The 18,214-nt window shown below is 42.6% G+C and overlaps 1 protein-coding gene across 2 annotated transcripts in view; it reads left to right on the top strand.

Moving 5' to 3' along the window:
* The first annotated feature begins 953 nt into the window (after window positions 1–953).
* The window catches only part of SBF2 (SET binding factor 2), a 499,008-nt gene continuing 481,747 nt past the window's right edge, over window positions 954–18,214 (top strand). For both annotated transcript variants that reach the window (XM_061440817.1, XM_061440818.1), the window contains exon 1: window positions 954–1,173. In XM_061440817.1, coding sequence (XP_061296801.1) covers window positions 1,119–1,173 — 55 coding nt within the window. In that variant the 5' untranslated portion in view covers window positions 954–1,118. The remainder of the gene's footprint in view (window positions 1,174–18,214) is intronic.

Raw genomic sequence — 18,214 nt, forward strand, 5'->3', positions numbered from 1 at the left:
CATATCCTGCTACCAAAACTTAATGAGATACTAACAGAGGGCAAAGCATGCTCACCTGGGTTTCTCACTTGCCAAATTCCAAACAATAAGAGGTGCAGTAACAAGAAAGTGACCTAGATAATTCCTAGATTGGATGATGATACATACGAATTCATTTTAATTGCATTGTTTGCACAGGGAAGTTGGAATTCACCACCTGCTCCTGCGGCAGGACCCCTGGGACCGCTGCAGGGGGCGAAAACCTAGGCGGGAAGAACTCTTTAGGGAGAGACAAGCCTTCTCCCTCGGACTCGGTTGTTCCGGGCCAGTTCAGGAGGATCCCGGGGATGCCGCATTCTTTGGAGGAATTCAGCTTCCCCAGGCGCTCTGGGGGAAGCCCAGGCCAACCGCCCCCAGCCCACCCAGCACTAAAGCATGAGGCGCCTCTGAGGATTGCGCAAAAGCCTCTCCCTCCTGCGCCTGCTCGGTGGCAAGTTCCTAAAATTCCCATCTGCACAACATAAACAGGAAACGTGCAGCAAAAGCCCTGGCGGTGCAAATTCCAGGCTTCCAGTCGAGGGCGGGAGAATCTTGTCTTGGGAAGGCGGGTGACCGGGTGGAGGGGCCGTTGAAGGTGGGGGTGGGGAGGGGAAGCAGCAAACTTTCCAGGAGACCCCCTCATCTATCCCTGTCTCTTCTTCCCAGACCCAGAAAGAAAGAGTGGAGAGGACGGAAGGAAGGACACCCTGTTTAGGAGAAACACGGGAGCGGGAGGTGGGCCGCGGAGGGGCAGCCAGGCCTCAAAGTGAAGCACCCCGAGAGGCTGCTTTGACAACGCGCGGTAGGAATACACTAGGCTGCCTACTCCCAAGATCGGCTGTCCGAGCGGCCCGGGGAGGGTGGGGGTGGGCTCTCCGCCCAGGCTTGGGTCAATGAGCCAGCGCGGGTGGGGGCGGGGAAGCAGCGGGCGCTAAGAGCGGCGCAGGCGCAGAGCGCGCCTCGGTTGTCAAACATGGCTGAAGGGCCGCCGCTGCCGCTACTGCTGCTGCAGGGAAAATGCTGAGCCCTCCCGGGCCCGGTGGGCGGCGGCGGCGAGGGCGGCGACGGGCACCTGCTTCTCGGGCGCGGCGTTGGAGGCCATGGCCAGGTTGGCCGACTACTTCATCGTAGTCGGCTACGACCACGAGAAGCCAGGTAAGGGTGTGGGGCGGGCGCCGCCCCCGGGCCTCTCTGCCCCCGCCCCCCGGCTGCCGTCCAGTGGGCTCCTCTGGGCTGGGCATCGCGGCCGGGAGGCGGGGAGGGCCGGTCTCGGCCCCGGTGGACCTGGCACTCGGCGTCGGGCCTTGATGGCCCGGCTGAGCCTCGCGGTGGGCGTGAGGGGCCAGCACGAGGGGCGAGGGAGGAGGAGGAGGAGGCGGCCTCGTCTTCCGGGCCCCGGGCGGCCCAGCTGATGCGAGTCTGGGTACCGTGGCGCTCGCTCTGAAACTGGCCGGGTACCACGGGCATCGCCCCGGTGCCGGCGGGCTTGGGTCAGGGCTTCAGGGTTGGGAGGGCGGGAGCCAACTGTGCTAAGTTCCTCGGGGATAAACTTCTGCCTAGCATCCTGAGTGAGTAACGAATGACGCAGGGGGCTGTCCTCTCCTAAAGGAAGTGCTGAGAGTCCAGTGCTACCTCACCCCTGAGCTGGTGGGGGCCCGTCTAGTCACCGCGCCCGTGGACGCATGGTACCGAGAGAGGGCAAATGATCCTTGAACTTATGAACATTTCTGGGAAATGCTCCTTGTTCTTTCAGGACAAATCTGACGGTCATTTCAAAAGGAGTCTGAATACGATCTTTTAAGTAAGGACCGTCAGCACATCGCTGCAGGTGATCTTGTTTCACTTTAATGAGTGTTTTAATTAGCCTTTTCATTCGTCGCAGAATTATCCTCTTAGGTAACAATCTGGCAGATGTATTTTAATGGAGGGATTTCCACAATTTAAGAGAATTCAACGTTTATGCACGTTTATTTTTGTATTCCTTTTGTATTACTGCGTAGCTAAGCATAATGTAATGAATTGGGGAAGCACATCTATTTCAGGGTAACTTCAGGGTAATTTACAAGAAATTTAAGGTCTCAGCTAGACAGCCCTTCCTTTTTCAGAGGAGATGCTGAGATTGTGTTTTGCTGATGGTTACAGTCATTTGTAGCTTCAGAATACCATTGTTCTTCCCACTCTTGGTGGAGTGCCCCTTTCACTGTTCCTCTCCTAATAATTTCCTTTAGTGGAGACTTTTTAAAGTTTTTAGTCTTTAATTATTCTTGACCTGATTGAGATTAGCAAGAGAAGGGTTGGGCTATATTTTAAATATTTTCTGACTACACAAAGTGTTATTTATTTCCTAGTAATTTTGCATAGTCTGCTATCTCTTTCTTACCAAGATTGACAATATGGAGAAGCAGAGTTTGTATTTAACATTGTTTAATTTTTAGCGACTTTGAGTTTTTTCTCACTTAGAAAAAATGGAAACAATGAAAAACTTGCAGAAAACTTGCAAGTATGGTACAAAGAACCTTTTTCTCCCTGAACCTTTAGGAAGTGCTGACCTGATGCCTTCCCTTATCACCCCACGTTGTGTATTTTCTAGGAACAAGGATATTCCCCTGCATGATCACAGTGCAGTCATCAAACATCAGGAAATTTACACTGACATAGTACTTCATGTAGTTCTCAGACTGAAACAGTGTATCTCAGATTGGGACTTGAGCCCACCTGCAAGACTGGAACCCAGCTGAAAACCCACCATCTGTTAACTGTGATCACACACACCTGGTTTCAGAACTTACTACGCTCAGGTTCTTGATGTGTCATCACAGAAAGAGTTCAGTGAGAGACAAATTGATAGATAAGTGGATTTATTTAGAGAGAAACACACTCCACAACCAGCCCTGAATATTCATTGTAAGGACTGATGCTGAAGCTCCAATACTTTAGTCACTTGATAGAAGAGGCAGTTCATTGGATGAGACCCTGATGCTGGGAAAGATTGAAGGCAAAAGGAGAGTGTGATGGCAGAGGATAAATTGGTTAGATAGCATCACGGACTCAATGGACATGAACTTGAACAAACTCTGGGAGATAGTGGAGGACAGCCTAGCATGCTGCAGTCCATTGGGTTACAAAGAATCGAACCCGACTTAGCGAGTGAACAACATACTCCACAAGCAGAGTGTGGACCATCTCCAAAGAGAACAGCCTTGAATTATGGCTTGGTTAGTTTTTATGGGCTGGATAATTTCATACGCTAATGAGTAGGAGGATTATTGTTTTGGGTAAGGGGTAGACGTTTCCAGGAATCACTTTTTGGTCTTTGGTGGCTGGCTTCGAACCTGTCATGGCGCCGGAGGGTGTGTCACTTAGCTTGCTGATGTGTTACAGTGAGCCTTATACTGAAGCTCAAGGTGTAGTGGAAGTCAGCTCGTTGGCCATCTTGGACCTATTTGGTTCTAATCTAATTGTTGCATCCTCAGGCTGTGTCATTCTTTTAAAGTTTATGCTCTGCCCCCTCCTCTCCTGTTTCAGTACTGGTTCAAGTTTTGTTGATTATGCCGTGTCTTTACTGGCAGAAGAATCTGATTCAGAATCATATATTGCATTTATTTGCCATAGGGTCATCTCATCAGAGGTGAGGCAAGCTCTTGGATAGCTTTGGAGCTCAGCTGAGGAATCACACTGATCTTCAGGAGTTTATTGCTTGCATACTTGATGGTGATGAATTTCATTAAGTTCTCATTTACTTTCAGTACATTCTTGGCCATATGCTTCATGACTTCTTCAATTTGAAATGATTCCCTCATCTTCTCTTGATTTTCATAATCCTGACCCTAATGAAGATTGTGTGCATGCATGTTCAGTTGTGTCCAACACTTTACTATTCCATGTACGATAGCCTGCCAGGCTCCTCTGTCCATGGGATTTCTCAGTCAAGATTACTGGAGTGGGTTGCCATTTCCTACTCCAGAGGATCATCCCAGCCCAGGGATTGAACCCATGTCTCTTGGGTCTCCTGCATTGACTGGTGGATTCTTTACCTCTTCCCACCTTGTGGGGAGTCCCTTGTGCAGCTTGTGGAATCTTAGTTCCTCACCCTGTGTCCCCTGTAGTGGATGTATGGAATTGTATCCACTGGACCACCAGAGAATTCCCCAAAGTTAATATTTAATAGTGTTTTTCCTCCAGTTAAAAAATTAAGAAAGAGAAAAAATAGCTAATGTTTTTCGTGAGGATTGCTTTGAAACTATGTGTCTTGGTCCTCATCAAACAGGTAATGTATTCCTTTATGCATTTATATCTGTATGGATTCATGGTTTTCTTTTTTTTGGCTGGGTTATATTGTTACTATTTATTTAGTTCTTCAAATTTTCCTCATTCGGCCAACTAGAGCCCATTCAGTCTGGCTTCTGTGTCTTTATGACATGTCCCCACTGTGAGCGTTTTACTTTGAGTGTTTTTTTTTTTTTTACTTTTTGGCATAAGAAGATGTTTTGGTCTTATCTTGTACTGTCCCTGCCTCAGTGCTGGAATCAGCCATTTCTCTAGGGAGACCTGGATTGTTTTGATGCTGGATGACATTAAGAAGCTAAGATCTCAGTACTTGTGTGTTTACTGCTGCTGTGTTGCTACTGCTTTTAGGCTTTCTTAATGGACGGAGCTGGGGAATACATGTATGGGTACACACAGGTGGCTCAGTGGTAAAGAATCTGCCTGCCAATACAAGGAGACACAGGAAGCAAAGGTTCAGTCCCTGAGTTGGGAAGATCCCATGGAGGAGGAAAATGGCAACCCACTCCAGTTTATTTTTGCCTGGAGAAATCCCACGGAGAGAGGAGCCTGGTGGGCTACAGTCCATGGGTTGCAAAGAGTTGGACATGACTGAGCAACGGAGCATGCATGCATGCACACACGTTTATGTCTATATTTATTTATATATATTAAAAAATTCTGAGTTCCTACCAATATCACCGATTTCAGTCCAACACTTCTGGGTCCACTCAAGTTTTTCCCTTTTTCATATTTGTAATATTCTTCTCTGATAGAAATCTGGCTCCCATTATCCTTATTATATTTACTTCTTTGTTCAATCTCCATGTATTACACCAGGCTTTCATCTTTGCTACCACTCTCTCCCTCCTGGATGCCTTCCTCTCTCTGTCGGGCTCAGATTCTTCATTCTGTCTCTCCCAACATCCTGCCCCTGTCAGGACCTAATAGCCCTTACCAGGATGTCTCAGTACAGGGACACCCTATTCAACCAGCTCTGGCTCTAGCTCCCCATGTTATCTTACCCAGTGTCTGTGGATATACTTCTTACCCTACTTAGGTCTGACACACGACACTGGGCTTCTTCCATTTGAAGGAAGACATCCTCATTCCATACTCCCCAGTGCCCTATTCCAGGTTGCCCCTCTGTTTTGGCACCCTCCTTGCAGTGCTTGGACTCTGACTGAACTCATCTCCTTTGGCCTTTCCTTCCCACATGGAGTACCTTCTTGGTTCACTTGGGCTCTGATACTACCGCTCCCGCCAGGCTATAATGACTGCTCCGTATCCCACAGCAGAGAAAGGGAAGATTATTTTTTTTAAGGAACAAAATCCAGAAGCTTTTTTAAATCACAGAATCTCGATAGCAAAGTGTATCTTTCTTTTAACTTGGGATAATTTTGCGACCCCATGGACTGTAGCCTGCCAGGCTCCTCTGTCCATGGAATTTTCCAGGCAAGAATACTGGAGTGGGTTGCCATTCCCTTCTCCAGGGGATCTTTCCAATCCAGGGATCGAACTCGCATCTCATGCATCTTCTGCATTGCAGGCAACCGTTTGAGCCACCAGGGAAGCCCCAATTTTTCTTTAGTCATACTTATTGATGTAAAATTTACATGCAGTAAAATCCATCTTTTAACTGAACAGTTCAGTGAGTTTAGACAGATGTATGTGTAAGTGTAGCCAGGCAAGATATAGATAGAACACTTCCCTCCAGAAAGCTCCTCTGTGTCCCTTTGTACAGTTAATTCTTTCCCTAGCCTCTGGCAATCACTGATCTTCTGTCCTTACTTTTTTATCTTTCTTAGAATGTCTTATAAATTAAATTATAGTTTTTTATGTCTGGCTTTTTTCACTTAGAAAAATATGTTTGAGACTTACCCATCTTGTATGTACTGTCAATTCCTTTTTATTGCTAAATATAACATGATTTGTTATCCATACAGCCATTGGTGGACATTTGAGTTTCTGGTTTTGGGCTATTATGAACAAAGTTACACTGAATATTTGCAAAAAGATCTTTGTTCATTTGATTTCATTTCTCTTGGGTGGATACTTAGGAGAAAAATCGCTGGGTCATATGTCATGGTATGTGTGCGGGTTGGAAATTTTCAGAGAGGAGGCAGAGTGAAAGGACGGTTAAAGTTTATTAGAGCAGGGGAGGGGGGATCGCTGCCTGTACAGTAGGCCCACTTCCTGCTAGTCAGGGAGAGCAGACCCCAAACAGGGCTTTTTGGTCTGTATAGCTGGAGGACAAGAAGTAAGGCAGGGGTCTTTCGAGTCATTTGCTGATTGGATGAACTACATATATACATCCCTCTACCGGGGCTTCCCTGGTGGCTCAGTGGTAAAGAATCTACCTGCCAATGCAGGAGACATGGGTTTAATCCTTGGGTTAGGAAGATCCCCTGGAGAAGGAAATGGCAACCCATGCCAGTATTCTTTTTTTTTTTAATCAACATATTGTTTATTTATTTATTTTTGGCCTTTTTGGGTCTTCATTGCTTTGCGAGGGCTTTCCCTAGTTGCAGGGTAGGGGTGGGTTTACCCTTCATTGTGGCGCACAGGCTTCTCACTGTCGTAGCCTCTTGCTGCTGACCACAGGCTCTAGGTGAGGGTTTCGGTAGTTGCAGCACGCAGGCTCAGTAGGTGTGGCCCATGGGCTTAGTTGCTCTGTGGCTTGTGGAATCGTCCCAGACCAGGGATTGAGCTCTTGTTCCCTGCATTGGCAGGCAGATTCTTATCCACTGCGTCACTGCCATCAGGGAAGTCCCACACCAGTATTCTTGCCTGGGAAATTGCATGGACGGATGAAGCCTGGTGGGCTACAGTCCGTGGGGTCTCAAAGAAACGGGCATGACTTAGCTACTAAACATAGAACAACAACATACAGGGCAGGAGAAGAGTAAGCCAGATACCTTTTCCTTATATGGGATGGGAGTGGGAACAGGCCATACTACTCAGGAGGACTCAGAGATTCTACGATGGTTACAACATGGCGGGAAGGGCGATAAGAGTCCGGTGGTTTTTGTTCCTGCATTCCAAGATCCTTCTCGCTCATCTTGTTCTTTTGTCCCAGGGCACCACATGTTTGATCAGTGTCTGTTTAACTTTATGTGAAACCACCAAACTCTTTTTCCAAACTGGCTGTGCCATTTTACGTACTTGCCAGCAGTGTATGAGATTTCCAGTTATTTTTTTAAATTTTATTTATATTACTTTTAAAAATTTAACCATTTTAGTGGACATGTAGGGGTATCTTATTGTGGTTTCATTTTGAATTTTCCTAGTGGCTGATGATGTTGAGCACCTTTTCTTGCACCTATTGCACTGGAATATTTTTGTAAAGAGTCTGAGCAAGTTTTTGCTCTTTTTTTAATTGGATTGTTTGGCTTCTTTTTTTTTAGTTGACATATAGTTGATTTACAGTGTGTGTTAATTTCTGCTGTACAGCAAAGTGATTCAGTTATACATATATATATTTTTTCATTTTTATATTCTTTTCCATTTTGGTTTATCACAGGATGTTGAATATAGTTCCCTGTGCTATACAGTAGGACCTTCTTATTTATCCATTCTTTATGTAATAGTTTTCATTTGTTTGGCTTCTTTTTATTGAGTTTTAAAATTCTAGATACAAGTCTTTATCAGATGTTTTGCAAATATATTTTTCCAGTCTGTGGCTTGCCCTTTCATTTTCTTAGCGATAGCTTTTGAAGAGCAAATGTTTTAATTGGAATGACTTTTTGTTGTTGTTCAGTTGCTCAGTTGTGGCTGACCCTTTGGGACCCCATGGACTGCAGCATATCAGTCTTCCCTGTCCTTCACTATTTTCTGGAATTTGCTCAAACTCTTATCCATTGAGTTGGTGATGCCATCCAACCATATCATTCTGTGTCATCCCCTTCACCTCCTGCCTTCAGTCTTTCCCAGCATCAGGGTCTTTTCTAAAGAGTAGGCTTTTCACATCAGGTGGCCAAAGTACTAAGAGCTTCAACTACAGCATCAGTCCTTCCAGTGAATATTCAGGGTTGGTTTCCTTTAGGTTTGATCTCCTTGCAGTCCAAGGGACGCTTGAGTCTTCTCCAGTACCATAGCTTTTTTAGGTATTTAAATAGTTTTGTATCCTTTCAGTAGTCATTTTTACTGAAACTCTCTATAAAAACCTACTGGGACAAAATTCACCAGATCTATATAAATGTTTGAATTGTGAATGAAGAATAAACCTAATTGAGTCTACAAACCTTTGTTATAAAGCTTTCTTGAGTTAGTATGATTTTATTACCTACATCGCTCTAAAAGCTAGCATTATGATATTATGATTCTGAAATATGCTGTGTTTAATTCCAGAATGTTCCTGGAATTATCTGTTCAATATACTAAACTGTGTTTGTTCATAAAATGTAATTAATAATATTTTTAGTTGATTTTTTTTTCATTTTTCTGTTTTAAATTTGAATTGAAAGAAAACCTTGTTTTTTGAAAAATTACTTTTACAAACTGGAAAAAATAGTTGTTATATGCTATTTGAATTATATGCAAAGAAGAGTGCTTGACACATAGTAGATGTTTAATAAAGATGTATTGAGTGAGTATACCATTGCTGTACAAATGGACTGTGGCTCAGATCATGAACTCCTTATTGCCAAATTCAGACTTAAATTGAAGAAACTAGGGAAAACCACTAGACCATTCAGGTTTGACCTAAATCAAATTCCTTATGATTATACAGTGGAAGTGAGAAACAGGTTTAAGGGATTAGATCTGATAGAGTGCCTGAAGAACTATGGAATGAAGTTCATGACATTGTACAGGAGACAGGGATCAAGACCATCCCCAAGAAAAAAGAAATGCAAAAAAGCAAAATGGCTGTCTGAGAAGGACTTAGAAATAGCTGAGAAAAGAAGAGAAACGAAAAGCAAAGGAGAAAAGGAAAGATACACCCATCTGAATACAGAGTTCCGAAGAACAGCAAGGAGAGATAAGAAAGCCCTCCTTAGTGATCAGTGCAAAGAAATAGAGGAAAACAGTAGAATGGGAAAGATAGAGATCTCTTCAAGAAAATTAGCGATACCAAAGGAAGATTTCATGCAGAGCTGGGCACAGTAAAGGACAGATATGGCATGGACCTAACAGAAGCAGAAGATATTAAGAAGAGGTGGCAAGAATACACAGAAGAACTGTACAAAAAGATCTTCATGACTCAGATAATCATGATAGTATGATCACTCACCCAGAGCCAGACATCCTGGAATGCAAAGTCAAGTGGGCCTGAGGAAGCGTCACCACGAACAAAGCAGTGGAGGTGGTAGAATCCCAGTTGAGCTATTTCAAATCCTGAAAAATAATGCTGTGAAAGTGCTGCACTCATTATGGTAGCAAATTTGGAAAACTCAGTGGTGGCCACAGGGCTGGAAAAGGTCGGTTTTCTTCCAATCCCAAAGAATGCTCAAACTACCCCCACAATTGCACTCCTCTCACATGCTAGTAAAGTAATGCTGAAAATTCTCCAAACCAGGCTTCAACAGTACGTGAACCATGACATTCCAGATGTTCAAGCTGATTTTAGAAAAGGCAGAGGAACCAGAGATCAAATTGCCAACATCCGTTGGATCATCGAAAAAGCAAGAGAGTTCTAGAAAAACATCTACTTTTGATTTATTGGCTATGCCAAAGCCTTTGACTATGTGGACCACAACAAACTGAAAAATTCTTCAAGAGATGGGAATACCAGACCACCTGACCTGCCTCTTGAGAAATCTGTATGCAGGTCAGGAAGCAACAGTTAGAACTGGACATGGAACACCAGACTGTTTCCAAATAGGAAAAGGAGTATGTCAAGGCTGTATATTGTCACCCTGCTTATTTAATTTATATGCAGAGTACATCATGTGAAATGCTGGGCTGGATGAAGCATAAGCTGGAATTAAGATTGCCAGGAGAAATATCAGTAACCTCAGATATGCAGATGACACCACCCTTATGGCAGAAAGTGAAGAGGAACTAAAAAGCCTCTTGATGAAAGTGAAAGTGGAGAGTGAAAAAGTTGGCTTAAAACTCAACATTCAGAAAACTAAGATCATGGCATCTGGTCCTATCACATCATAGCAAGTAGATGGGGAAACAGTGGTAACAGTGGCAGATTTTATATTTTTGGGCTCCAAAATCAGTGCACATGGTGACTGCAGCCATGAAACTAAAAGATGCTTACTCCTTGGCCGGAAAGTTATGACCAACCTAGATAGCATGTTAAAAAGCAGAGACATTACTTTGCCAACAAAGATCCATCTAGTCAAGGCTATGATTTTTCCAATAGTCATGTATGGATGTGAGAGTTGGACTGTAAAGAAAGCTGAATGCTGAAGAATTGATGCTTTTGAACTGTGGTGTTGAAGACTCTTGAGAGTCCCTTGGACTGCAAGGAAATCCAGCTAGTTCATCCTAAAGGAAATCAGTCCTGAATATTCATTGGAAGGACTGATGCTAAAGCTGTAACTCTAATACTTTGGTCACCTGATGTGAAGAACTGACTCATTTGAAAAGACTCTGATGCTGGGAAAGATTGAAGGTGGGAAGAGAAGGGAATTTCAGAGGATGAGATGGTTGGATGGCATCACCGATTCAAAGGATGTGAGTTTGAGTAAGCTCCGGGAGTTGGTGATGGACCACAAGGCCTGGCGTGCTGTGGTTCATGGGGTCCTAAAGAGTTGGACATGACTGAGTGACTGAACTGAACATATGGAAAATACATAAAACTCTAAGGAAGGGTCTCTTGAGGGTTCGCTTCCTGGCTCATTGATGGCTGTCTTCTCATGATGTCCTTACATTGAAAGGGGCAAGGGAGCTCTTTGGGGTCTTTTTGATTTGGACATTAATCCCTGTAATGAGAACTTTGCCCTCATGCCCTAGTCACCTCCAAGTACCATCACTTTGGCCCAAATGCTAGCACATTGGGAGATTTAGGTTTCAACATATATGCATTTTCTTTTTTTTTTTTTTGGGAGGGGTGTTCACATTGTATGACAGACTCATAGACTTGATAATTAGGATGGTGACTTTAGAACATTAGAGAGTTGAAGGGGCCAAAGCCAGTTTGCTAAATGCACATCCCAGGTCATATGCTGTATAAACTTTATATAGTCCAATTTATTTCATTTCTTTTTAGACAATCTGTATAACCTACAAACCGTGGCTTATGGAAAGAGGCAGAAGTGACTAAAATTCCAAACTTGGAGGTCTGGGATGTTTTTTGATACCATGACTTAGGAAGTTTGTAAATGTTTTTCTATTAAATTACTTATTTGTGTTTTTGGCTTGGAAGATTATGGGTTTTACTTGACAGTTATCTAGATGGAGTCTTCAGAAGATGGATAGGCAGAGGCTGACCACAAAGACTTGAGAGTCATTAGTAGATAGATCTGCGTCACTGTGAGTACCCAAGGAAAATCTCTGTAGAGACAGAAGAATAGAGGACCAAGAACTGATCTTTGGGGAACACTATTACTAAGATGGAGAATAAGAGGAACCACAGAAGAAGGAGTTGGGGAGTTGAGAGAGAGATTTAATTTCCCCAATAGTAGTAGTTCTTCTCAATGGTGATAAAACCCCTGATTTTTGGCTAGTTTTGTAGCCATGCAGGAGAGACTGTTTCAAGTTACTAACAGATAGAAACACATGAATGAGTTCTGGCCAGTTGGATGTAATTGGAAATAATACATGCAGTATCCCCAGAAGTATTCTTAAAAGGATGAGGGTATTTTTCTCTTACTTTTTTCTTTCCTGAGACTGGCTGCTGCTGCTGTTGCTAAGTTGCTTCAGTCGTGTCCGACTGTGTGCGACCCCATAGACGGAAGCCCACCAGGCTCCTCCATCTCTGGGATTCTCTCAGGCAAGTGGATCCTGAGACTGGCATACTGGTATAAAAACTGGAGTCATCTTAAACCATGTAGATAAGGGCCCACATCCTGGGGAAATTAGAGCAAAAAGCTGGAAAGAACCTCGGTCCCTAATGACTTATAGTGGGGTTATTATAGCTGCCTCTGGAATTTTTTTTTTTAAGACTATAACTTTGTATGTGTTTGTTTGTTTGTTTACTTTGTGTTTAAACTGCTAGAAATTAGAGTCTTCTGTTGAATGAAGCTAATCTTAATCCAGGTACACAGAGGTGGAGGAGATTGGTATCCAGAGTCATAGAAAGTGGGGGGACTATTTCTCAGCGTCAAGGGTGGCAGATAGAGGTCTGTGAGATGTGGAGTTAGTGAAGATCTTTGTGTTTCATAAAATTTTAGAGTTGAAAGTTAACTATACGTCATTTGACTCAACGTATTTTATGGATGAGGAACCAATGTGCCCATGTTCCCACAACCCTTCTCTGCTACATGTTGTTACCTGTGAATGGTCACACAGCTTTTATCCTGGACTGCAAGTTTCCTGATGCCTGTATTCTAATACACCATGCTATCCTTTGAGAATTTATATCAAGGATAGTCTTTACTCCAAAATTGTTTCAGCCAGAATGTTGTATTATAAAACAAATAGTAAAACTTTAAACAGGAGAAAGAATTGGAAGTGAATGCAGCAGATTAAGACCATTTGTTTGAGTCATCTGAATTTTGAGAGGTAAGAATATCTGGTTCGAAAACATGGAATGCTTTGTCTTCAGGATAAAAAGACTATTTTTTTTTTTTTTTGTATCCCGGAGTTGTGTGGCTGATTAGTGCTTAATAAGACATGTTTACATTGAATTGCAAGAAGTAGTGTGGTCCACTGAGAGTTTGAAAGTGTATAGGACAGATCTGAGCATACACAAAGGCAGAAAGAAGAATGGGAATCAATAGAATGAGAGCACTCGATCCTGGAGAGAGTGGAGATAGGTATGGGAAGGAAGTTCCTCAGGACTTGAAGTCTGGAACACATGTATACAGGATACAAATATATCAGTGGGCTCTGAATATCCCCCCCTAAAAAGAGTATGCACTTTGGAAAACAATATTGCCATATCATTAGTCTTGGAGACTTTCTATAGTGAGGTCCATCAAAACATTTCACTGATGAGCTGTGGGGATTTTCTGGATGATGAGAAGTCACATAGGCGTATTATAGAACCAGAAATCTACAGGTAAAATGAGCACTAATGGACAGGGTACTGTTGGAAAAAGACAGTGGTGAAGCGTGCTAAGAGAGTGGTTTCAGGGTAAGCTTTAAATTTGGATGCAAGTATCTAAAAAATGAGTTCCTAAGAAGTCTATGCTTGGGGCTAGTGCACTGGGAGGACCCAGAGGGATGGTATGGGGAGGGAGGAGGGAGGAGGGTTCAGGATGGGGAACACATGTATACCTGTGGCAGATTCATTTTGATATTTGGCAAAACTAATACAATTTTGTAAAGTTTAAAAAAAAAAGTCTAACCTCTCAAAATAAATTTTTGAGAAGCAATTTTATCTCCCAGCTTCAGATCAGATCAGTCGCTCAGTCGTGTCTGACTCTTTGTGACCCCATGAATCACAGCACGCCAGGCCTCCCTGTCCATCACCAACTCCTGGAGTTCACTGAGACCCACGTCCATCGAGTCAGTGATGCCATCCAGCCATCTCATCCTCTGGCATCCCCTTCTCCTCTTGCCCCCAATCCCTCCCAGCATCAGAGTCTTTTCCAATGAGTCAACTCTTTGCACGAGGTGGCCAAAGTACTGGACTTTCAGCTTTAGCATCATTCCTTCCAAAGAAATCCCAGGGCTGATCTCCTTCAGAATGGACTGGTTGGATCTCCTTGCAGTCCAAGGGACTCTCAAGAGTCTTCTCTAACACCACAGTTCAAAAGCATCAATTCTTCGGTGCTCAGCCTTCTTCACAGTCCAACTCTCACATCCATACATGACCACAGGAAAAACCATAGCCTTGACTAGACGAACCTTTGTTGGCAAAGTAATGTCTCTGCTTTTGAATGTACTATGTAGGTTGGTCATAACTTTCCTTCCAAGGAGTAAGCATCTTTTCATTTCATGGCTGCAGTCACCATCTGCAGTGATTTTGGAGCCCAGAAAAATAAAGCCTGACACTGTTTCCACTGTTTCCCCATCTATTTCCCATGAAGTGATGGGGTGGATGCCATGATCTTCGTTTTCTGAATGTTGAGCTTTAAGCCAACTTTTTCACTCTCCACTTTCACTTTCAAGAGGCTTTTGAGTTCCTCTTCACTTTCTGCCATAAGGGTGGTGTCATCTGCATATCTGAGGTTATTGATATTTCTCCCAGCAATCTTGATTCCAGCTTGTGTTTCTTCCAGTCCAGCATTTCTCATGTTGTACTCTGCATTTCCCAGCTTAGGTTAACATACGTTGTAGGTTGTTGTGCCCAATATGATGATGATATTCATTAAAAACTATTTCAACAGTGAAGCCATTGACTAAATCGTATTACAACAGTGAGGCCATTGACTAGTATTTATTACTTTAGAAAGTTTGCTGTTGTGAAAAATGAGATCGTTAAATATCACAAGATTTATGGTGCTTTTTAAATTACTGCTGAATTTGATTAATAATTTGGGTTATGCAGTTGTTTATAAAGTAAATGCTGTTCATTTGAAGTTCTCATTTTTGTAAGCTACATTGTGAAGGAAAATATCTTTTATGGTTTCATAATTTTAGTTTTCCTTATATATATCAGTATCATCATTATTGAATTTTTCATAAAAAATTTTAGTTAAACTTGTAAGTTTTCCATTGTTTACTGAACAAAAGAAATGAAGAAATATTTTACCTGTGGGAATATTTCATATGACTGCTACTTAAGTATAAATGGATTTAAATAGACTAGATTTTTCAAATTGTATAGTTCTATAGTTACCGATTATTCTTGAGTATAGAGCAAAAAGATTAAGAAAATAAAAAAGCTTGTATTTTAAGGGAACATTATATGGCAGCACCAGAGAAATGGGTTTCCCAGGTGGCTCAGTGATAAAGAATCTGCCTGCTAATGCAGGAGACGCAGGAGATTAGGGTTTGATTCCTGGGTTGGAAAGATCCCCTGGAGTAGGAAATGGCAACCCACTTCAGTATTTTTGCCTGGAAAATTCCACGGACTGAGGAGCCTTTATGACCCCTTTCCATGGGTCACAAAGAGTCAGACACGACTAAACAACTGAGCACACACCAGAGAAATAATCCTTACTCTCTAAAATGTCTTAAGGACAGTACGATTTATTGTGTAATCGCTACAGGCTAGCTCTCCAGCACTGTTAATTTCTTAGGGCTGCCATAACAAATTATCACAAAGTTGGTGTCTTAAAACAAAATAAAACTTAACATTCAGAAAACTAAGATCATGGCATCCAGTCCCATTACTTCATGGCAAATAGATGGGGAAACAGTGGAAACAGTGGTGGACTTTATTTTGGGGGGCTCCAAAATCACTGCAGATGGTGACTGCAGCCATGAAATTAAAAGACATTTGCTCCTTGGAAGAAAAGCTACGACCAACCTAGACAGCATATTAAAAAGCAAAGATATTACTTTGCCAACAAAGGTCCATCTAGTCAAGGCTATGGTTTTTCCAGTAGTCATTTATGGATGTGAGTGTTGGACTATAAAGAAAGCTGAGTGCCAAAGAACTGATGCTTTTGAACTGTAGTGTTGGAGAAAACTCTTGAGAGTCCCTTGGACTGCAAGGAGATCCAACCAGTCCATCCTAAAGGAAATAAGTCATGAATATTCATTGGAAGGACTGATGTTGAAGTTGAAACTCCAATACTTGGCCACCTGATGCAAAGAACTGACTCATTTGAAAAGACCCTGATTCTGGGAAAGATTGAAGGCAGGAGGAGAAGGGGATGACAGAGGATGAGATAGTTGGATGGCATCACCGACTCAATGGACATGAGTTTGAGTAAACTCTGGGAGTTGGTGATGGACAGGGAGGCCTGGAGTTCTGCAATCCATGGGATCTCAAAGAGTCTGACATAACTATGCAACTGAACTGAACTGAACATTCTTTATAAATTTATTTCTTCATTTTTGGACTTACCCTTTTTAACTGAGTAAAATTTAAAAAATTTTCTTATAGAATTATTCATATATTAAGTTTAGTAATACTTAGTCATGTTTTTGAAATATTTTTCAAGTTTATAACTGCCTTAAAATTTTTCTTATGTTTTATGCATAAAAGAAATTTTGGTTATATATATTAAAAAATAATCCTTCCTTATTCTGGCTTCTGGTGGTCCTAGGCTTATTTTATTTGTGGCAGCATAACTCTCATCATAATAGTGACAGACTTTATTTTTTTGGGCTCCAAAAGCACTGCAGATGGTGACTGTGGCCATGAAGATGCTTACTCCTTGGAAGAAAAGTTATGACCAACCTAGACAGCATATTAAAAAGCAAAGACATTAGTTTGCCAACAAAGGTCCGTCTAGTCAAAGCTATGGTTTTTCCAGTAGTCATGTGTGGATGTGAGAGTTGGTCTATAAAGAAAGCTGAGTGCTGAAGAATTGATGCTTCTGAACTGTGGTGTTGAGAAGACTCTTGAGAGTCCCTTGAACTGCAAGGAGATCCAAACAGTCCATCCTAAAGGAAATCAACCCTGAATATTCATTGGAAGGACTGTTGCTGAAGCTGAAGCTCTGGTACTTTGGCCATGTGATGCAAAGAATGGACTCGTTGGAAAAGACTCTGATACTGAGAAAGACTGAAGGCAAAAGGAGAAAGGGGTGTCAGAGGATGAAATGGTTAGGCAGCATCACTGACTCAATGGACATGAATCTGAGCAAATTCAGGGAGATAATGGAGGACACAAGAGCCTGGTATTCAACAGGGGACACCAGAGGATGAGATGGTTGGATGGCGTCTCTGACTCAATGGACATGAATTTGAGTAAACTCCGGGAGTTGGTGATAGACAGGGAGGCCTGGTGTGCTGCAGTCCATGGAGTTGCAAAGAGTTGGACACAACTGAGCGACTGAACTGACTGGCTGACTGAACTCTCATCTCTGCCTCATGTTCACATGGCCTTCTTTTCTGTATCTCTGTGTCCCAATCTCTTTTCTTTTATACAGAAGTAATCATTGAATTTAGTGCCCACCTTAAATCCAGAATGATTTCATCTTGAGATCCTTAACTAATTAATACTGCAGAGACCCTATTTCCAAATAAGGCCACATTCTGTGGATATGAATTTTGTAGGATACAATTCTGCCAACTACAGACACAGTGGTTCATGCAGTTTTTGTAATGCTAGCTGTTTGTTGTTCAGTCCCTAAGTTGTCTCTGACTCTTTTGAGACTCCATAAACTGTACCCCTCCAGGCTCCTCTTGTCCATGGGATTTCCCAGGTAAGAATACTGGAGTGGGTTGCTGTTTGCTTCTCCAGGGGATCTTCCCGACCCAGGAGTAGAACCCACATCTCCTGCATTGGCAGGTGGTTTCTTTACCGCTGAGCCACCAGGGAAGCCCCACTTTTACTAGTGCCATTTCTTCTCTCCATATTGTGTCAGTAATGTCTACAGATGCTTTCTCTGGATGTGCCACACAGCTTACATTTCTTTCTTTAGGAATTTGCTTCATATGCAGAGATTTATCTTCATTTTATATGTTAAAAAAAATTAGTTTCCACATACATTATCTCAGTAACTCTTCATGGTAACACAGTGAGTTATGCTGTGGGGGTCCATCAAAGTTGAGTAATTAGCCCACTTTCACACGGATCATAAAGGGAATTAAATGGGATTAAATAGAATTCGATTTTCTCACTTTAAAAACTCTTATTTATAAATACATTGTAGCGACTGGCAGGGAGTGAAGAAGAGTGAGGGAGAGGAATAGGGAAGGGGTTTTTAGGTGAGGGGATGGTGGTAGTGGCAAAAGCACTGGAGTGAACAACCATGAGGAACTTTGATTTGGCTGAAATATTGGGACCAGAAGAGGAGAACTGCTAAGTAAC

The sequence above is a fragment of the Bos javanicus genome, chromosome 15 (genome assembly GCF_032452875.1).
Source record: "Bos javanicus breed banteng chromosome 15, ARS-OSU_banteng_1.0, whole genome shotgun sequence".
Classification (NCBI taxonomy): domain Eukaryota; kingdom Metazoa; phylum Chordata; class Mammalia; order Artiodactyla; family Bovidae; genus Bos; species Bos javanicus.